Below are 23229 nucleotides of genomic sequence, written 5' to 3' on the forward strand. Positions count from 1 at the left end.
TTTATACCATACGGTGTGGGGGTGGGCTCAGGTGGTGAAGCGGCCATCCATCAGTCAATAAATTGTTCGTTTGATCCTGCGAGCCTGCAAGAACTCACATCCACAGTTCTCAGTTGAATTTGCGAATCCTGATGAAGTACTGTCCAATTGTAAACATTCCATACCACTCTGAGATTTTTACCGGTTAGGGATCCATCGCAATTAGATACTAATGCCTCTATGTGAACCACATAAGCAAACAAGACAATCAGTGAGATATATACTTACTTTATATACTGTATTTAGTTAAATTTCTCAATGCCTGTCACCCTGTTTGATTCTGATTCAAATTGGTCGGATAAGATCAAGAGCTTAATGACAGGGGGCAGTGGTGCACATACCACTTTTGTCCACAGGGGCCGCCGTAGCATTTATTTCCTTGTTATAAAGTTTTTTTCTCACATCAGTTAATACTTGTGTTTTAATATTTACTGATCCTATTACATTTAATTCAACATACTAAGCAACACGCACTATTAATACAATCTCTGACACCCTGTATACACTGAGGTAGTGACAGCTGTTTAGTTGGGTGGTATAGGCAGCTGTTGAGATCGAAGTAAATGAGCAATGTCAAGACTCAGCCCACCCCTTTCACCACCACCTGTCACACACTGCCAACCTCCTCAGTTTCACTATGAAATCAGACAGTGTGGGAGTGCAGAGCTCCAAAGGGTCATCAAACCTGTCACATAGGCACATTATTGAGGCCCAGTATCCCAACAGAGTCTTTAATAAAAAGAACTGTGTGGCTGTGAAAAGAACGACCGATCTGGTGAAACATAACGTCTACAAGATTTCAACTGAAGCTCTGTGTCTGCATCAATCAAATGCATTAATTAGAGATTTGGGACTTTTCCGAAGTTTCCACTGACTCATATTGTTTGTCGTTAGTCAAAACATGTGCCGCTCTCTCAAAGAGGAACCATCAGATTTTTGGTTTAGAGCAAGTTGCATTAATTTCCGACATAAAACCTCAATATCAGGCAGAAGATGTTAACTTTGGAAGTTAATGTTTGAAGTTCTAATGCATATTCTGAACCGCATTAAAAATCTGACCAGAGTTTCCTTTAATATGGCAGGAGCCAATAGGCAGAGAAGTTTTCTCACATTACTTGGGTCCCTTGTGTGTTAATTAATATTTATATTTGTCCACTGCCTCAAACTCTGCCTTCAGGCATTTATTAAATTATCATGAGTTTGGGCAGAAGCGTTACTGTGTGTGTTAGTGAGTGCACTGCAATGCTGTGTAAGTGTGTGTGCGTGTGTGTGTGTGTGTGTGTGTGTGTGATCTGTGACACGACCACTCCCCAATTCACCAATCAAAAAATTCCACACAAATTAAGAAGAGGACCATTAATGACGACCCGTACAAACAATATCAACAGCAGCATAAATTGGGGGAGGGGCATTAAACACTTGTTTACCCATTTATTTACATAAGTCAGTGATGCAGAGACTTGCCTTTGGCAGCCTGAACCTAAACACCCATAGCTTTACAATCTCCACAATTAGAGCCGGCCCTGTGAGGTATCTGACAGCGTGACCGGGAGGTGCACGCTACCTAGTGCCGAACACAGTACTACTAAATGCAAGGCAGCCATGATAATTAGTGTTTCTAGCCAGGAGCTCCTCACTGGCGTCTCACCCCCGCACTGACCCAGGGAGATTGGAAAGAGGCCCAGTGGCTCCCGAGAGACCGAGCCTGTCAGGTCCGTCACTTCTCCCACGACATAGGAGTGAGCGGAGGTGTTTTAAATGCCAAACAGGACACACTTGCCAGGCCTATCGGCTCTGCCTGAATACAAGGCCTGTCTGTCTGTCTGGTGTCCCTACTCTGTAGACCCTGAAGCAGAGCTGAGGCTCATTGTCTAGGGACAGTTCACCTGCAGGGAGGGAGGGAACAAATCCAAACGAGTGTTGTTGGTTGGTATGTTGCCGAGTCCTCACACACTCAAATGTACTGCTGAATCACCCAGAAATATATTTGTCTATAGCTACATTTTTAGCTGTGTATGTGCATTTTTCTTCTTCTTTTTATAGTGTAATGTGAGCTGGACGTCAGATCTTTTTTGCTGTGTGTTTTCCTTTGTTTGCACTTATTTGTATGGATTTTCAAAATCGAAGTATGTCAGGAAAAGTAACAGTAAGGGGATAACATGGAGCAGGCATAGAGCCCGATTTATGATTACAATAGTGGCTGCACACAATGTGTGTAGCTGCATAATGATATTTGTTTGCACAGTGTTTGTTCTCACTCTGGCACAAAGCTCAGAGTGATTAGATGCAAATTTCAGAGTTTTTACGAATGAGGGGACTCGTGCTTCAGGTTTTCCTTCAAGTGATCAAACAGAAAAGGTGCACATGCTGAATAAAAAACATATTTTAAGCACATATAACCAACCTGCTGTACAAACTCACAACAACAGAATAATTAGAACGAAGCTTAGACAAAAATGAAGACACTTCACTCATCACTTGCTGTGGAGGGTATGATTTAAGTGCATTCCATTCTATCATGATTTCTCCTCCCTCAGTCCAATGAACAGATTCATTATATATATATGTGTATATGTGTGTATATATATGTATATATATTTATTGCCATGTTTAGATATTTGATTATAAGTGAAAAAAGTTTGTGATTGATAGAAATAGGAAAAAATATTAAAGATTTTGTAGGCCTATGTAAAGTGTACACAACTTATAACATTTTTTTATCTCCTGCTTGAGATGTAATACATTGGAAAAAATATTATAAACTCACCCTGAATGAAGGATGATTGAAAGAAATCACACCATCAAAACGTATTTATTCCAAAAGCCCACACTATACACTTGGGTACGAATGTGTAAATGTATGTATTAAATATACACTATATCCACAATACAGAATATCAAATGTTTCTGGTACGTACACATGTTAGTTAGACTACCAGTTCCAGTCTGTGCTCAAAGGGATTATTCAGAGGTCATACTGCTCTTGTTCGTGACCTGATGCGGTGTATTAATTGTCATATTGTATGCAGCTGGGTTTTGCTATAAGTAGAGACGACAAGCCAGGCATTGTGAGTGTTCTAGAGCTGAGCCGCAAAATCACTTTGAAATGGTGTCGCAAATATATGAACCAATTATGTTTTTTCTATGATGATTTATTATTTAAGATTACTATATTGTGTGTCTTTTTTAAAATGGTACAATAAGTTCAGTGTTTTCAGTTAATGGTATGTGTGTGAGCGAGGGGAACAAAAGAACGGTTAGTTTGCCTGTACATAATGCCTTTAAAGTGCTTCTGTTAGTTGACAATTGCATTGCAACCTTTGTTCACGCTGGTGATGAAGAAAGCCTGTCTAAATCATGCTACAACAGATCTGATACTTACCTGCTCTCTTTTTATTATACAATAGGCACAATATACTACAGGACACTATATAACATAGTATACAGAAACATTGATCGAAAGCCACAATGCAGATATCGTATGCAGCTGTGTGTTGCCTAAGTAGAGATAAGGACCTGGGCATTGTGATTTATGATGTAAGATCACTGTATTATGTGTCATTTACAATAATCCATGAATGTTATATTACAAAAACCATGAACATTACATTTTTTGCTTAGGGTTTTGTATGCAATTGTTTTATTATCTTACATTGGCAAAGTCACTTTATACATGAGATAAATGTTTGTTTGTTTTTTTCTGTGAGCCAAAGATCACCAGAATAATTGATCAGTCCATCCATCATCTCTTTCTCCATTCAATCTTCATATACTAGATTAACTGCATGTGTCTGTGAAAAACAGTGATGTATTTATTGCTTGTCGTAATTACATTTAGCTAATTTTAGCAGAATTCATATTGTAGTGTAACCTTTAAAGGTCCAATTTGTAGGAAAGCTGATATCTGAGTCTGATTCCCATCCAGTCAAATACTGATGCTTTAGAATGCCGACTTGACCTACAATTCCCATGCGATAGCAGTTTTGGAGTTGGGGAAAAATCAATTTTCTTCCAAATTGGACCTTTGAATAGTCTTATGATCAAAAGCTGTGCATGGTGACAACAACACAAAAAAAACACATGTAAAAACTCAGTGCAATACCAATTTTATCTGCTATGTGCAGCAATATGACCCGCACAATATTTAACAAAACCAAATCAACACTGGAAGCCAAAGTAGAGCGGGGGGAAAGGCTAACTGCAACTGGCTAAATGATTGAATCAGACTTGGCCTGGGTCAATTCCATGCCTCTCTTAATTTAGCTAGACATTTGAGATCTTGCAAGTCAAAGTTCAATCAAATCGAATCCGGTTTCGATCCATATCTAACCAGAAGGCAAATACAGAAAGTCGGCCTCCTCACTGAAATGTACCGGGAGTTAATGTTAGGTTTTACCAAATCTTGAGCAGAGTAGCAACATCTAGACCATGAAGGGAAACCTCTAAAGTGTCAATACAAAAGTTTGTGGTTTTATTATAGAGATATGACCTAATTAAATTCAACCAAAACATCCTACATCCGTTATATGTTAAAGAGACAGTTTTTCAGATTAGGCTCTCTTCTGGTAGAATTCTTACCATTCTTACTTCAAATACTAGTCGTGCACAGAAAAAGCAGATACAGAAAGAGTATACAACATTCAAGCCACTGAACAACAGCCAAGTGCTCAATGTTTACTCTGGACAACTTCCTGTGTCACTCAGTCACTGGCATACACCCACACACACAAAGTAAAGGGTTTATTTGGATAGTCCTTAATCACAGCTAAGGGCTACGCAAACATGCCGGGCTCAAAGGGCTTCACAGTGTCCCCATTATAAAAACAATTAATGAAACACAGCATTCGAAATGAAATATTAATAACAGCATTGAGAATAAACAGAATGTGAGCATTTGGAGGAGGCACAGAGCCCAGGCGCAGGACATCAAGGTCAACCCGGTCATTACCATCAAATGCATTCACAAGATTGTCTGCATATGCCATTTTTAATAAAGGCTGAATTTTAGCTTCACTGTTAATGAGTGGCACAGCAGTCAAAACAGCATGCAGGCTATTGTACAGCCTTAACCAAGCAAAGGTCATGCAACCCAAAAATGATCTCATCCATCATCTGGCTTATTTAGCAATAGCAGTCGATGTGTGCAGAGACTGAAACATACAGGATTTCACTGTTTTTTCTCACATTAACTGGTCATTCAGTGCAGATAAATGTTGGCGTCAACTTATACATACAGTATGTGCGCAAATTGGATAGCAATATTTCCTTCTAACTGGTATTTGGTATTTGATTTTTTATTTTTTTTTTTCATGGATCGCATCGGCTGTAGAATTCCTGATCTATTTCCAACTTAGTCTGTTTGCTCTGGGGTCCTGTAGCTGTCAAAAACCTTCGATTGAGCTCAGCTAAAACACTGGAGCATCTCCTAACATCCAGCATCCAGAGCGAGTGAACCGCAAAGCTAACAGCATCCAGCAGTTTCAGTTAATGATATGTGTGTGAGCGATGCCAGAGAGGAACAAACTGTGGTTAGTTTGCCTCTATTTCATGCCTTTAAAGTGCTGCTGTTAGTTGACAACCTTTGTTCACGCTAGCGGTGAACAAAGGCTGTCTAAATCTTGCCACAACAGATCCGCACTGATACTTCTCTGCTCTCTCCCTTTATGATACAATATGCGCTATATATTTCAGGACACTATAAAATACAGTACAAAAAAAGATCCATGGTGCAGGGTAACATTTTGAAATAATTTGCTAATCAGCTGTCATACATATTTAGATTGCTTTACTAATCCTAATGTGGACATGAGGAAGACTACTTGTGCAGTTTAAACTGTATTATACAGAGAAACACAAATGAAAAAACATTTTGGTTTTTACTCGATAATATAACAGGACTTGTGTTCATCGCAAAAAACAAAACAAAAAAGAAAGTCGGTAGCTCTCTCCATGAATAAAATAGAGGAGACCTGTTTATAAAATATTAAATGTATGTGTAATGATTGAAGTTATAGTCAGAGCTGCACTAGAGCATCACGTTTACTTAACTCTAAAATGTATGATGCACTCGTATGAAAGCGGAACACATCACAGATGCCACAAAGCTGAAAGGGTCACGTGCACTAATGACCAACGCTGGTTGTGATGGCGTCAGACATGATGTGGTTACTAATTTGCATATTTTAATTCTGAAACTAATTTGGAAGTAATGTACTGTCACACAGTATGCAAATATCGTTATAATGAAGGGGGAGCACGAGATCTCTCTCGTTTGATGCCTGCCACTTTTTCGCTGCAGTGGATGATGTGTGAAACGCATGCTAAACCATACACAGGTCAGGCTCAGACGCTTTAAAAATAGCTTAGTCATTAAGCATAAGAAAAAGGTGTTATGCATTTCTCTGTCTACAAGAATCAGTTTTGGCATCTGATGTTGAATTTTGTTGAAGCTTTCCAAATCATTGCAAATGTGCACATTTAAACAACTATTAAGGGTCATTTTTAAAATATTTTTTAGGCAGAAATTCCCTTGCCACATGTATTTTTTTCCATCAACTAAATAGTAAATTAAGTTATCACAGCATTGTCTCCTCGTAGGCAACTACATCATATTGAATATAGAGTTCCAAACCCTTAAGAGCAGTCTTCAATGAATGCCTCAATATCTTATCTCCAATTTCATGGCAACCGTACAGCTATTTGATGCACTCCTGCCTTAACCATTCTTTGCTAAAACATTACTGTCTTATCATCTACAATCCTGAAACTTTGCTCTGACAAAATGGCTGCTTGGAGAGGAAATGAAGTCTATGTGTACATGATGTAACAACAACAGCAGCAGATGGGTTTACAGAAGAGACAAAGAGTAAACCTACCCTATCAGGGGGGCCATATGTGCCTTGGATAACATCCCAACTCTTGGTGCGTAAATGTGGCAGATGTTTGCTTAAGATTGCCACACTTTAAAAACAGCAACAGAAAACTATAAAGTGGAAGAAGTAATACAGTATGGTGCAAAGCAGATAACATATTGCCTCGTAAAACTATTTTTTTTTTTTTTTTAACGACATTTCATTCTGCTGAGCATATTGCTGAATGATTGGAACAAAGACGGATGTCATCCTCGCATTTCATCTGCAAATCAGTTTGAAAGTGAGGCATTAAATTATATGAGTCGCTTTAAAGGTAGAAACACATTGAACTTTAGCGGCTCAGATTTTTGTCTTTATCACCTTTAATTAATTAATGTGACTGCGCTTTTTTAGTGTGCCCAGATCAGTGTTCTAATTGAAGCTGCTTGAGCATTAGAGCCACGGCTATCACGCAGAGACATTTTGTTGATCCAGGCTAAGAGGACAGAGATAGGACAGGCTTGAAATTGACAGAGTAAATGACAGGGACTCACTAATGTTGACAACTGCCAGTTACTGCCCGGGGTGTCACATGATCAGTGATGATGGACCCTGATGTGACTCACTTGGAGCTGAGGCCCCTTAAAAATGGGCCGCTGTGACCTTTCTCTTGGGTACGAGAGCTGTCTGGGAGAGAACAGCTGATGCAGCTGTTTGTACTGTAGCACTTCTGCCATTTGCACAGCGTCTTCAGCGTTCATAACCTTTTCTGCCAAAAGCTCTGTTATTCACAGTCTTCATGATCAGGGCTGATAGGCTAAGCGCAGTAGACATTTAGTTCCAAATAACCTCTTGTGTCAACGTTTCCACTTAGAGAATTTGGCCCCAGTCACATTGTGTACATGAGGAATTTGTGTTTTTGTCTTGAATATAAAAAGTTCACAAATCGGTTTATTAGTTTACACAAATGGGGTCTGGATGGTGTTAAACTGATGCGGCATATTACATCGGCTTGTAAATTATTCACCCTCTTCAAAAGACCCCCCTTCCGCACCCTATGTGTGGGTACGTGCAGTGAATTATTTCCACATCACTCAGTGTGCCGGTTTATTTAATGCATGCAGTTGGTTCTCTGCATCCTGGCTAGTATTGTGTGCGTGTGCGTGCACGCAAATGTGTATGTGAGCGAGAAAAGATGAAAAAAGACAGAGCTATTTTAAATCTGATACCTGTGTCACTTCCACTTGGCCTCGAATGGAAATTATATTGATATTTCATACTGTGGATGTAGATATATGTAAGATTACCCTTTGGGGACTTTTGCTCTCCTTTGAATTAGGACTCGGAATAATCAAATACTATGAATTTTTATTCTTCTTAATCATGAAAAGGCTATGAGGAAACAGCAGAGCCAGAGTTGATTAAAGTGCAGCTGAGATTCATTGAATCTGGCTCAGAGCTCGAAGGAGTATTTTAAATAGGAGTCCATTTAACAAAATGTTATGTTCTTAATGGGAAGGTAATAAGATGGTCTTTATCTTTTATTGAAAAAAAGTGGAGTCGTTTCCCAGCATGATGTATGCTTTTAGAGAGCGATACTTTGAGCAAAGGAGGTATAGAGGAGGGCTAGAAATATCATGAAAGGAAGGGACTTTTGATCATGCGTTTAGTTTATGATGTATGACAAATTCCAAGCTGCCATTACCTCTGGGGTTGGCGCATTAGAGGCAGTGAGAAGCACCATAAATTACATTACCTCAGAAGTATTCTTGCATGCGGGTTCAGCCCAAAAGCCAAAGAAAAGGGTTCATATGACAAGTCAAGTTAATTCTCATCCCACAAACGTTGCTGCTTAAAATGGAGCCCCATGAAAGGTCATGGTGGGAATTTCTTCCTGAAATTATTTTGTGTTGCCTCGTATTAAGTTATGCATTTCCTCTGATCCATAGAGAAAGGCTGAGCGGTATTATGGTATAGAATTATGTTTTATGTGGTAGTTGCTGGTTGTGAGCACAGCGCGTGTGGGTGCACCCTCAGCTGTGGAAGGCTCAGCTTGAGTCTGTACCATTGCAGCTATGTAAAATAACTAGCAGGGCTAATTAACTTAGCTCTCTCACAGACTGAGGCTGTTGCTGTAATTATTACATAGCTTTGACTCTTGCTGTTGCTATGCTGGTGTCTGTAGCCATGGCTTTGGTTGTTATGAGTATGGGTATGACATATTAGTTTTCACTTGGTGTAACACTAACTACACGCGGGTGCTGTGTGTGTGTGGTAAATAGGTACGGTGCCGGCTGAGGGTTGTGTTGAAGCTACTGTGTTCTTTAGTTCCTGTAGTGTATAAGTAAGACGAGGTCAGGAATATAGGATAGCTCAAATCCCATGTGACTGAACAATGCTCTGTTGGCTAATGTTAACAGGAGCAGTAAAGACATTACAGCTAAAGCAGCCAACCCAGTCCCTAGGATTAAATGTTAGTAGTTAGTGCTTCTCCAAACCACAGAAATGTTCAAATTTGTACATTTCATAGGCAACAGACCATATTGACACGTCTACAAAACTTGTCGTATCATGTTCTCAATACATCAACAAAGCTGCCAAGCCAGTGACGGTGGTTCGAGTCTGCGTTTTCAGCATTTGCTTTTAGTGAGCTGATAAGCCAGCATGACACCACCGACAACCTCGAGACAATTTCCAGCCATGTATGTGGCAACAAAAACTCAGGCCATCTTCAGTTGTGTTTTGTGATGACCAAAACAGGTATCAGCCAAAACAGAGCATAGTGTATTAAGAGAAACATTTGACATGGAAATGTTACATTGCAACATAAAGAAATGTAAAATTTTGAATTTTAATGTATCTGTGGTTTTGTAGAAACTCACTTTATTATCATTTATCCTGGCCATTGGGTTTAGCCACATCCAAAGCGGTAAACATTCAGCCAAAGATGCAGCAAAGTCCGAGTAAAAACTATATTCACAGCCAGGCAGAACAACAGCTGTTCTCACAGCCAGTGGCTGTATACTGTCAGAGCTCAGCCTCTTGAATAGAGTAATGAGCAATAAATGCATAATGTGAAGTGTCACATCATCTCTCCTGTCTGTAGTATCTCCGGAGTGGTTCCCTATAGTGTCAGTGCATTTTAACTGGACTGGACCAGCACACTAACTGTTCTAGGGGGAATGTGAGGTAAAACTAAGCTTATTGTGTAGGAACACAAAAATATTTAAGAAATTCCCACCATGCCCTTTCAGGGGCTCTGTAGCTTATGTCAAGTAGGGGCCTACTCCTGCTGCATCTTAGTGCAGTTGGTGCAATCATATTTTAATGAAAAGTGCAAACAGCTAAGATACAATTTATCCCCCAGAGCTAGTATGGTAAAATGGCCAATTTTAATTGGAATATATTATGATAATTAACACATTAAGATAGTTTGTCATGCTGCCAAAATTATGGAGAAGTCATTGAAATGTGTCTCACAGTTTGGACATGTCGTGGAATCCAATGAAATTCTTTCAAGTGTGTCCTGGAAAGTTAAACATCCAAGACAGCAGGAGCTTAGGGTCAGTTTCTTTGAGTTATAAACTGTTTGGACAGTAGATTTCAGGAAATATCCTTTCCCGAAAATGTGAGATACAACGTAACGTTATGTTTAGTTAAGCACTAATCCGTTTGGGTTTCTTACTAAAGCAGTAATTTAAGTTTTGTCTTTAAGCACATGTAATTTTTAGTGGGAGAACTGTACATGTAGTTCAGACAGAGAGTACACTTTGAATGTCTTCAATTTTCGTGCCAAGTCACCCTGTCAGTTTTTCAGTGTATTTAGATTTCTATATGCAGAGAGGAAATGGTTTGAAACAATTAAATTGTTCCACAACACTGGAATGACTTTGAAATTGAAAAAAGCGGGTTGACAAATGAAAGCAGGTTATTGTACGGTGGCAACAAACCATGTCCAATGTCTTGGAGCTGAGTTTAAGGGCTGGAATGGCTGCAGTGTTTGGATGCATAGCCCTATATGAAGAACAGTTGAAAGAGCTTTGGGTCAAAATAGAATGAAGGAAAAAGATGAAGGGTGGGGAAAACAGCAGCGAATTCAGCTCATACATACGTCTTATATCTTGTGCATTCTTTAGATCCCCATAGATCTTTGAACAATGTGAGAGAAAAGGCTGCGGTGTATCTGAAAGATTAAAAGGTGAGAAAACATACTGTTTTGCACAACACAGTAATTAGTTAAATTGCGGAGTGAAAATGTAATTTAACATAATGCAGCCAGGTTGTGACAGTCCACACCATAAGATCAAAGCTTGCTTAGTCACATGGCTCGGCAGTAGACCTTCTAAGGGTATTATGCCCTTTAGATAAAACAACAAAATAATTGGTGAAATGAATCTAAATCTAATTAAGAAATTGCGATGTTGTGGTCTCCTCTTAAAGACCCCCTGACACGATTTACATAGACGCAAGCTTAATCTGATGTCAGCTCCTAATCCTGTTTAACATTTCCATCGCTGAGTTTGATAGTTTTTTTGCATTTGCTTCCATCTGCACTTACCTGAGCAACAAAGCTCCGTGCTTTTGTCTCCGGGAGCTAGTGGCGTGTGTCAAGTCTGTGTCATGTATATCTCGTAATGTCTAAAATTATGGGAGTATAGGATGTCAAGCTTCCCTCAAGCTAATAATCCTGCTTTAAATGTGTATTCCACCGCTTCAATAGAATCCGTCCTGCACTGTTGTGTATTGACGACACCATGGGCTGAAATGATGATACGCTCAGGTTAATCTAGCAGGCCTTGTTGTGGTGGCATGAGATGAAGGGGAGGATTTAGACAGAGCTGTCCTGATGCTCCCTTGTGTGTGCTAATTAACTGGTTACAGATTGTTCCCCCTCACCCCCCTGCCGTCCCACTCACACAACAGTCCACGCCGGCCCCTCCACCTCTTGTGAACACACAAAAAAAACCCAAAATAAAACGTGTGTTCTTTACAAACTCTTGACATCCATTGTTGGATATTCATTCTGCGTCACCTTTTAATGAATCTTCTCGGCACCGAGAGGTCAAGTCTTTAAATAAATGCAATTAGAAGTGGCAAAGGCCTTGACTCAGCTTCATGTTATAGCGTTTACTCTTAATTACTCCTGCTTTCAGCTGGTCAGGCCTGTGTCACATGTTATCCTGACTGAACTTGTTCCACCTTTGACCCACCGTCCACAATAGTTAAAAGCATTTAAGACTAATTAGTACTTCACTGCTGATTCCTTTTGCAGAGTACAAAAGTGTTTTTTTGCGTATTAATTTACAAAAAAACAACTGTGAATGGATATGTTCACGTGTCACTACAATACATGTGTTATAGAAGGCTCAGCCATGTGGGGTGGGTTTACAAAGTGTGTCTTGAACAGTTTTTGCACTTAATGAGCAACTCTTCTGTCCTGACTCAAGTGAGAAGTTCATTCCACTGGAGAGTCAGGAAGAGGTAAGAATCAAGGCCAGGAGATGAAGTAATGACAAGGTTACCCCCAAGAATGGAGAGCGGTTGGTGGAGGCAGAGCGTTGAGCTTAGGGGCTTTTGTGTGGTATTTCTTTTGATTACTATATTAATGTGCAGGATTCAGGAGCGTGCACTGATATTTTGTATGCATGCAAAAAGAGCACTCCCACACCTACAATTATTTGCCAGCATGTTGTTGTTAAGAAGAGCGTCCTCTTCCTTCAGAAAGATCTCTCCCTCTCTCTTCCCCGTCTTTCTGTCTCTCTCTCCCCCTTCTCCGCTTCCATGTGTATCTGTGAAAGATGGAGTCTTTAAGACCTACACTAATCCTGTAATTATGCTGTCGTCTTCACTGGCATATGTTATCTTCTCACTTTCTTGGTTATCCTGTGGACTAAAGCAATTATTGCGCTGCAATTGAAACATCAAGTAATTAATTCATTTTCCGTGTTGAGCATACTTGGTTTGATGCCACGCTTCAAGTGTGAGACGAGTGTGTTTATGGGTCAGCTGTAGTGAAAGGGTAAGAATAGCAGTCAGGATTTTATGCATCTCTTGGCACATGGGACACCCACCCAAGGCCATGAAGTATATAACATGCAGAGTAATGTCATTTAGACCTTGGCAAGCTTCTTGTGGCCCACTCAGGGGACTATCTCGCCTCCACAGTGGTATCTCTCTCATCCTCTCTATTCCCTCTATGTCTCCCCTGTTTCTGCTTTTCATCTGTTTCATTTCTGCTCGCCACATTGTTGTATTCTCTTTCTTCACTCTCTTCCCGTTCTCCATTTCCCTCTCTTTCTCTTCCCATCACTCTTCTTCCTCTCCTTCATTTCATTCTAATCTTCCAGCCCTCTCCCTGTACATCCTCTGCCTCCTGGTGCATGGCCGTCATCTGCGACCAGCTTGCCACAGAGCGCCGCAACACACTGCAGTGCCATGATCCAGAAACCCCACATTAACACTGGGATTTCACCCAGAGATTATTTAAGTGTGGCATGCCTGCCAGGCAGGGTTCTTCTCTGTAATCTCTGTAGCCCCCTGAATAGAGTAGGACTGGGGAAGAGGGGATTTGGAGGAGTTTGAGGGCTGATTGGGTTCTCGAATGGGTACAGTATGGGCTTTTAGGCATTCTCAATATTTCAGTTCCATATGGAGTTGAATTTAGGAGGTGGGGGTGATAGCTCAATGTGTCACAGAGAAACTGAGGTTAAATCCCTGGCAGAATGATCCTCTTCTTCTCAGTTAGCTATGTATCCTTCTGAGGTTTGCAAAGTAATTTAATTTGAGGTAATTGTAGCGAGGATCCATAATTAAAAGGATTAAAATGCATGCCATTTATAGATGGGCTAAAGGAAATGAAATGATGAGGCCGCTGGCACCATTTATGCTCATGCCCCATACATGTCTTTCCTTTCATACCCACTCCTTTGTCAGTGAATTCAGATCTGCGTTATTGAATGTGTCAGAGCATTCAAAATGTAGGACAAAAATAAAGACTGCAGACGTACACAATGACGACGCCACATTTCTGGCTGCCGCCTAAATATTACTGTGTACATTTCATTTCATTTGTTTTATTTTTCAATGCACTCATACTGTTTCACTTGTGTCTCAGGAAATGTGTCTCTATGTCTACGTGTGATGACAGAGCGTGTCCTCGACTCAACATGGTCACCCTCTCACAGCGGCAGGGGTCTTTGACCCCATCAGAGAGTCAGAATGCCTGCTGATGTTTTGACATTGAGAGGGTAGCAGACAAAGCTACTCATCAAATGTCCAATGACTGAAAGGACTGTAGGAGGGATGGGTTTTGACAGAGTGCCATTTACAATTTACTAGCTATTCCTCACTACCTCTACTGCCCAAGGCTTCCTTGCTGTCATTTATTTTTAAAAAAATAACTGTTATTCCAACATATATTCTTTTGTGCAGTTTTATAAGGCACACCTTAAACAATCTGTTTTTCCTCTTGATCAAAAAGAGATTACTAAGGAAATAGATAAACTGAATGCAAGGAATAGAGATGGAAAAATGTAGAGTAGTAAATGAAATGTTGTCATATTTTTACCTTTCCCCTCACAATTTATTGCCAATATTAGCATTTAATCTTTATCTAGTTTTATAACCTTCGAGATAGAACCCTGATGCCATGAGATGTTACAGTATAGGAGCAACTGTGTTTTAAAGGGCCAGTGTGTAGAATTAAGGATGATCTTTTGACAGACGTAGAATTTAGTCATAATTATGCGAATTAGTGTATAACCCTGAAACTAGGTAGCATAGCGTTTTTGTAACCTTAGAATGGTCCTCTGCCATCCAGGGAGTCTGCCATCGTGGACCGTCGTGTTTCTGCAGTAGATGAGAACAGACAAACCAAACATGGGCTCTAGAGAGGGTCTTTCGTTTTTTGAGTTATTCACAGCCACCGTAATGGAGGGTGAGGTGGGGAGTGTTGAGTTGGTTGCGATGTGAAACCTCACCGCTAGATGGCACTCAATCCTAAACAGTCGACCTTTATATTTAAAATTCTAACATTTTGTGTCTGACAAATTGACATATTCACAATTATAGTATTGCATACCAAGTCAAATCAAACATCAAATAATGCCAACCTTTTGAAAACAATTGAGAAATTCTGCTCTTGAATACTGCTCAGCTAGAGTAGCAAAATCATCCAATGTCCGCCGACAGCCAGTGTTTGCCACAGACTGAAAAGAGTAAGAAAGTTTAATGTTAAATGATAAACTCGACAGGTGTTTAAAGATTTAGGACATAAAACAAATAATGTGAATTAATATTGTGTAAGGGCAGCACCGTCAAAAATAAGACAAAGACAGCAAGCACAAACATCGCTTCTTACCAGTCCCTCAGTGTGAGCTTTGAGTTTTGGAGTTAGTCTGCTTTTTTTATTCAGTAGCACATTTGTTATAATTACCCACCTGATGGTGCTAAGCAGGGACAAAACAGCTGCCTTCATAATACCTGATTTATATTGTGTTGAGTTTTTGTTTCGGTGGAAAGTCACGTTCAGGAAGTAAGCTACAACTTTACAACTGCTTTTCTGCTCTGAAATGCAATTTAGTAGATCTTTTGTACACATGCCACCATCTGTCTTGGAAAACAGTAGGTGAAGGACCAGCTTTGCAATTATATATCAGCATAATAAAGAATATTAAAATAGCACTAAAAATAACTAAAGTGAATACACCAGATTATTTTAACCCCTCTCAGCTGGATATTAGAGTCATTATAACTAACGAAAGTCAATGTTCTTCTGCCTTATACTTTCATATTTTCGTAACATATGGAGGGGCGTGGATGGTTGCTCCGAATGCTCCTGAGCGGTGTTCAACTCTGCTTTCATCCTCATGTGCCACATTCTGCAGTTGTATGCTAGAAAAGAGCCATTACAACAAGACTGGGAGAGTCACGATGGTAGGCACAGATGTAAGGATTTACGAGCACCTCGTTGCTTGCCATTTGCACAAAGCAGCATAATGAAAATATTCTCTTGTCATCTCTCCCTCGGAGAGCCAATGAGGGAACATTATCCTTGAGATTAGTTTGATTGATTTGTTTCTCCCAAACATTTCAAAATAGCAAGGTGGTTATGATCTTTCTTCTTTATCAAAAAAAGTGAAATTGAAAAGGCAGCATATACTGAAAGCACAATGAATTCTACCGTTATTGTACCGCTGCATAAATAACGGAAACATCAGAAATGAGAAAAGATTTTTTACATTTTTTTTTTTTTTACTTTTCACATTTGCTAAAGCAGGTACACAGATATGCAGCGATAATATAGTGGAATATAGTGACAATGACAAATTAGTACCAATAAAGAACTTTGCTTGAGCACAGTTAAACTTCAGAGCCCTAACAGTAACAAAATTGCATTAAACCATGTGTTGGTATTCGTGACAGGATTCTCATTGGCTGAAGTTAAACACACAAAGATGCATTCACTTCTGTAAACAGGAATCCTACACTGCTGAAAGATATAAAGCAACAACTTCATGATAAGCAGTAGTTGTGATGAACTTTATTAATTTAACTTCTGTTTATCTTCATCCCGTTGGTTTCATTCTATCCAGGCAGTGGCTGTAACCAACAATTTGTAGTTCTTTTTTTCATCAGAAAGAAAAAAATAAATACCACCAGTTTGCTGTTTGCTGGTTGTGCACGCTGAAGGAAAGCTGTCCAGATGACATATTAAAGATTGGTGTATGAAATATTAACACCAAAACAACTTTCCCAACAGCTCTGAAATCTGCGTCCTTGAGCGCTACTGCCTCTTAGGTATTTGATATTCATGTATCGTTAGATGTTTTCATTATTTTGTCCATCCCCGTATATGCTCTATCATTCTGGAAGCTGAGTGATTTGCCAGGGGAAGAGGGATGACTGCAGAGGAGCCTCCCGATGTAGGTAACAGTTTAAACGTCCTTGACAAGTGCACAGTTTGCAAAGGAGCAAATTTAATTTCCATGGTTTGAAATTTCAAAGGTATCACCTGCTGTAATTGCTTGACTAGGGGATCCATAAATCATTGTTCAGTAAGGTCATCTTGTAATTTCTTCCCTAATGCTGGCATTTATTTTCCTAGCATCCTCTCTTTCTTCTCATTTAATCTAGTCAGGTCATTTGAGAGATTAATTGCCGCCATCTTCAAAAACAACAAATTAGTTTCACACATGTTCCGACATTAAAACTGAGTAACCACACATATTAGCACCTGCCCGGTCAAAAATAAATATGTTGTACTGCATTGGAGCTGAATGTCACGTGTGTTTGTCACCATTTCATCTGTTCCAAAGCAATTGTGATAAGAGTGCCAAAAGCCAAGCATGAGATTTGTCTTTAATACAATAGACAGTGCATTTTACAGCGTACAGTTCATATACTCTGGGCTAGAGCCGGTGTTTGAATTGTTATAAAAAAAAATCACCTTCACATAATGACATGTTTTTCTTTTCCCTTTGACATTTTGCCTTCAGGAACCCCATCAAAGGTCAGAAACCATATAAATTAAATCCATGTTTATGATTATCACACCTAATCATTGCTTTTTGATTCACTTTCCTGTTCAAACGGGTGAAAATATGAAGGCTATTCAAAGCTATGCAAAAACCCAAAGCATCGACTTCCTGTAGCTTCTTACAAATCACATACCTGCCGCTCTTTTGTCTCCCTATTTACAGTTTGAACATTAGCTCGGCAACTTTGTGACAATGCGCATCCTTACAATGTAATGACAGCCTGAGACTCAGTCATAAATTAGACTGTCATTTATTAATCGTGCAGATAAGATTGCAGTGGAATACATCAGTTGATAAATAAGCCCCATTTTCAAAGTTTATAACCTTGCTGAACCTGAGGTTTCTGATTTAAGTCTAGAACTAAAGCAGTTGTTAAGATTCCTCTTACATCAAAGAGCTGCAGCTATCACTCAATTAGTCGATCGGAAAAAACAAATTATCGCCAACTATATTGATCATCGATAACAGGTTCAATTGTTGATTAATATTTTTCAAAACCAGGGTTCTAGAATGAAATATGACTCAATACTACATAATGACATGCACTCATACTGTTTCACTTGTGTCTCAGGAAATGTGTCTGTATGTCTACGTGTGATGACAGAGCGTGTCCTCGACTCAACATGGTCACCCTCTCTCTTTAACTACTTAAAGGTACAGTGTGTAATATATTGAGTATTTACCTACAGTGGCCCTCACGGACAAGAAAGTCATTTTCTAAATATGGACTAGTTCACAACAGCGTCGAATATCTCTGCTAATTCAAGTGATGAGGTAAAGATGTATTTAGCTATTTAGTCTCATCTAGCCTTTAGTATAAAACTATAGGTTACAATTTAAAAAATTAGTTTATCTGTCACACTGAGTCATTCCTTCACTGTCTTTGGCACACTCCCAGTCCTAAATACCTGAGCTAGTTATCGTGCCAAGTGTTGTCTTACTGCAGCAGACTTCAAATCTTGCTAACGCTTTGTTACCTGAAAGGTAGAAACTGAGGCTATGGTGTGCTAATATTAATGTTATTTGTGGCAGCATTCCTTTTCCATGAGACTAATGTACTGCTAACAAGCATTGTACATTATCTAGGTTTTGTATCATCAGCAGCAGGGGAGATATATTTATTTCATGGTCGGTTGTAATCTTTAACGTTACTCTTACCTGTCCAGCAGGAAGCAGGACACTTCAGCGTCAGCCTGCAAACATTTCTTATCATCAGAGATTTCCATCTTGGGAAGGCAACTCCAATGTTCATTATCGTTTCATGCTGTCCCCTGTCCCGATCTCCTATAGTGTCTAGTTTTTGTTTCTTCGACCACGACTCAAGCTCCTTTGATATTTCTCGTAATACATCTCTTTGTAGATTTGTAGAGTATGATCATCCATCCTCATCAGATTGTGGTATCAAACTTCTCACTCAGTCTGTTTGGCAGGAGCCAGCAGCAGCTGCTGGCTCGTCTTTTTCTTCCTCCTCAAACCAATGCATTTACTGCGGCCACCCACTAAATTTAGAAACTCGAAAAGGACGTCACCAGGTTTGTCCATTCTGGGTTACTGTAGAAACATGGTGGTGCAACATGGCAAAAGCCGTGGACACTCCCCTATTTAGATATAAACGGCTCATTCTAAGATGATGAAAACACGATGACTCTTATGTGAATAACACTACTTAAGACATACTATTCCACTCCTTATTACACACTTTAAGCAAAAAACAAATTATGTCATTAGGGGGAGTAAGGAGGATGAATTGGTGAGTCTTGCAGTCTGAAGAAAGAGGCTGCTCTGTAGTCTGGTGCTATGGCAGCAGCTTTTTCTGTATCTTTTGCCAGATGGCAGCAGGGTGAACAGACTGTGGCTGGGGTGGGTGCTGTCCTTTGGTGTCCTTTGGGTTCTGTGCAGACATCTCACAGACATCTCCCTCCAATATCACTGATGCTCAGTTGATCACCTGCTGCAGAGCCTTCCTGTCCTGGGCTAATGCACAAGCCATGACAGTTTGTGATATTTCAGTCGTTTCTAAAGTGAAAATCTCAGTGGTTCCAGTCTTAAATGTTAGGATTTTTTGCATTACCTTTGCTTTTTCATGATCATAGACATGATTTGGAGACATGAGTTTAGGTTCTGAGAAACTGTAACTATTTTTTTTTTTTCTTTCAATTCTAAAATAATTATACAGGCTAATTATTAGTTGTGAAAATAATTAGCAATTATTCAACAATACAACTAACCATTATTTGTAGGCCAAAACTTTTTTAAAACACAGACGTTTTTATGCTATAGAATAACCAAGACTGTTGTTGTGACTTCAAGTACTGAACCAGTGCTCACTGCAGTATAATTACATTTTAAATGAATTTAATATTCTTTATTCTATTTTCATTGTTCTTAGGTGTTTTCCTGTGCTCCTGGCTTCAATAACCTATAAGCAAAAAAAGAAAAAAATGCTTTAAACATGTTGCATAAACACATTTTATCTTATTTTAATATTATAATTATCTTGTTGTTGTTACATAATGTGCCGTGAATAAGTTTTCAACTAGTTTATATCATATTTTCCATCAAAGTGTTTTCTCACGTGTTGGTATATATATATATATATATACCAGAGCCATATTGTATCTCCAGTCCTTCTCACAGATGGAGATTGGAAGAGGCTTCTGGGTTGCACAGCCCTCCTGCAAGGATGTGATGGACACTTAATTACTTGGCTGACAGAAGTTATTCGCCACCTGCACCCAACAGGGGTCTCTGCCAGGCCCTGACCTCCACTTCCTCTCCGCACACCCACCATCTCACAAAGCAGATTTATGCATATGGCCTTCACTCATTTCTCATGTTATCGTTTTCTGGGTTTTTATTCCCTCGGTGTTCTTGCTTTGTCGTTTTTTTCAACGGCAACATGCGCATGAGAGCATCCTCGAGAGAATAGAGGATACTCAACTGACATGTTCCAAACGAATGTGATATCTCTGTAAAAGACATTGTCATTCCCGGATTTCCCTCATTAAATTTGTATCAATTTGTTGTTTCCCAATACCTGAGCTGTGTGTTTGAATTACCCATTGGCGAAGGATTTTTAAACTTTTAAAGCCGATGGATACGCTGATTATAAATGAAAACTGAGCATTTTTTTTGAACAACTGTAAATATACTGTACTATTCTGAGTGCACTGTTTTTTCTCATCAATTCATGCGATCCAGCGGCCTTAGATAAATAATTGCTATGTGCTGTTGACACCTTAACACTACTACGCCGAGGCAGAAGGTTCAATGTGTTGAAGAGGAGGTGCTAACTTTTTCCATCACTGCCAATTTAATGCCTGAACAACTTGATATTTCTGTCACATTTGCTCGCTTGACAGGGAGACATGTTTGTGAGCTATGTGACGATTAAGCTGTGCAATGTGACAGACACAAAACCCAGGAAAACTGTTGATGACACATGGGGGAATAGCTTGTAGACCCTTTAAATCAGTGAGGTGGTATCAAGACTTAGGTTGGGAGATGGCATTGTTAGCCATAATCAATGACAAATATTCCCACTCTTTAATTTAACAAGCTGCATTTTTGTACCAAATCAATACAACACTGGCCTTAATTTTTTCCAGCATACCTTATATCCATTTAATTCAGTGCACTTTTAATAGACAGTACGACACTATCCTTTCCCTCAGGTAATTATGAATAAATGTATATGTAGGCAGAGGATGCTCTGAAATTACAATTATTAACAGAGAGGAGATGTACCTCAACATTGCAATTACAGAGCTCTCGGGGGATTAACAAGGTTCTGTTTTATTATCAAATTCCTTCAGGCTCCAGGTAATGATCAACACGGAGAATTACATGTCTCCCTGTCACTACTTCACTCCAGAATCTGTCTGTCTCTCAGACTTTCTCCCTCTCTTTCACTGTTTTTTTCTAACCCGTTTTGCTGTTCAGCAGGTACCGTTACTGTACCTGCTGTGTCCCCTTCCTCTTTATGCTAATGCCTCTTGCTTATGACTGTGTGTGTGGGCTCTACCGGTAGAGTTTATGAGTACCTAGCACCATAACTGTTTCAGTGTTGTTGCTTCCTGTCACAGGCCATTTACCCACCCTTGACGCGCGTTCAGACTCTGCGCTCTGAGCTTCTGTTTTGGTGTCTTGAGTGACTCCAGGAGAGGGGCATAAAAGACGAAAAGGGCACTTTCAGTTAAAATTAGATTTTAGTAATTTCAGGAATAATGAAAATATCCAAAAATCGTACAGGTATTTTTAATTATTTGTCTAATTTAGCATTAAGCTTCTTATTAAATCTTATTAGAGGTAATGATAGTGATAACTTTCATTGGAGCACATTAATATCACTGGTTAATTGCTTGGAAATAATAACCTGAAAAGGCGTATGTCAATTAAAGTATAGTTTTAACTGCAATAAAGGGTGTTTATTAACCAATGATTATTTGAAGCAGGCTAAACAGATATCTTTCACAATGCATCATTTATATATGTTTATATTATGAGAGGGCATTAGTGTTATTGGTGTATGTTATCCGCGTATAACAATAAAAATAAACTATAATCTTTAAGATGACCAGCTACATGATTTGTAGTAAACCCCAACGGGTCAACCCCATCCCTCACAAATCATGTTCATATGCAACTAATTTGCAAGAGCAATTCAGCCATTTTTACTGGCAATGTTTAGTGCCAATAGGAGATGAAGTGTAATCATATAGCACAGGGCAAAGTAATAGTGTGAAGGTTGTGGAGGCGGATAGGCACATAAAGTGTTTACTGGGACACCACAGGCCTAGATTCATCTCTTGTATTGAAAATCAGTGTTGATACTCATAATATTTATTAAAATACCATGACATTTATTTTTGAGGTCTCAGTTGTCTGTTCTTCAGTAGAATCAATGTCCTAACCATAATGCAAACACTGAGCAATTAATTAAGTTGACTAGATCATAATGTTGGATTGATATTTTGGAAATTTTAAACATTGACAGACATTTTGGAAAAAAAATCTTTTTGTATATATATATATATATATATATATATATATATTTTATATATATATCTTCTCAGTCATTCCAGATGATGATAAAAGATAAAAATCATAATAATTCCCTGCATCCCCCAAGGAACCTCATCACAAATAAAAACATGAAAACAGTGTATGAAGTGGCGCGATATAATACGCCCAACCATGAAGCAATTGGACTGAACCACTGAGAAGCATATAGCTTGCAGTCATTATTTTCTCTCATTTGGATGGTTGGATTTCCTGGTGTCTTGTGTGTACGTAGGGGCAAGTGAATTGCGGTCATGGGGCTGTGTTACTTTCTTATGAGGTCAGCATGATCATTATCTGTATCTGTGAAATTATATTCCCCGCCACAGCGGGCTCAAAATGATTTAAAGATTATAATCTTGTATTGAATTTAAAATCTATTCTTCATCCCTCATATGTCAATAGAGACTATTAGTGACTGTTATATGGACGGTGTTTACTGTAACTGAGTGTGTGTTTGTGTGTGCTCTAGACAAGGTCTTGTAGACTTGTAGGCTTGTGCATGTATTTATTAATTCTTCTGCAACAGAAGTGGCATGGCCTATCAGTGTAGCACTTTGGCCAGACCTTAACATGAAATTTGGCAAGGATGTTCATGGTCCCAAGAGCAAGAATTAAAGCCAACTCAGATTAAAAATGTCCACTTGTCCAACTCTTCACTTGTCGAATGGATTGTGAGAGGAAAACAACATACGTTATATTATTGTCATTATTATTCTAAACAGAAAAATAAATAAGGG

The 23229-nt window shown here is 39.2% G+C and overlaps 1 protein-coding gene across 7 annotated transcripts in view; it reads left to right on the forward strand.

The window, feature by feature from the left end:
- pcdh9 (protocadherin 9) overlaps nucleotides 1-23229 on the forward strand; it is a 211753-nt gene that overhangs the window by 172602 nt on the left and 15922 nt on the right. For 2 of the 7 annotated variants that reach the window (XM_030413972.1, XM_030413975.1), the window contains exon 5: nucleotides 17387-17400. The exons of 4 other annotated variants lie outside the window; for them this stretch is intronic. In XM_030413972.1, coding sequence (XP_030269832.1) covers nucleotides 17387-17400 — 14 coding nt within the window. Of the gene's footprint in view, nucleotides 1-17386; nucleotides 17401-17999; nucleotides 18042-23229 lie in introns of those variants that run through there. One more of the 7 variants, XM_030413973.1, reaches the window with a different exon arrangement.

This window comes from Sparus aurata, chromosome 4, assembly GCF_900880675.1.
Source record: "Sparus aurata chromosome 4, fSpaAur1.1, whole genome shotgun sequence".
Classification (NCBI taxonomy): Eukaryota; Metazoa; Chordata; class Actinopteri; order Spariformes; family Sparidae; genus Sparus; species Sparus aurata.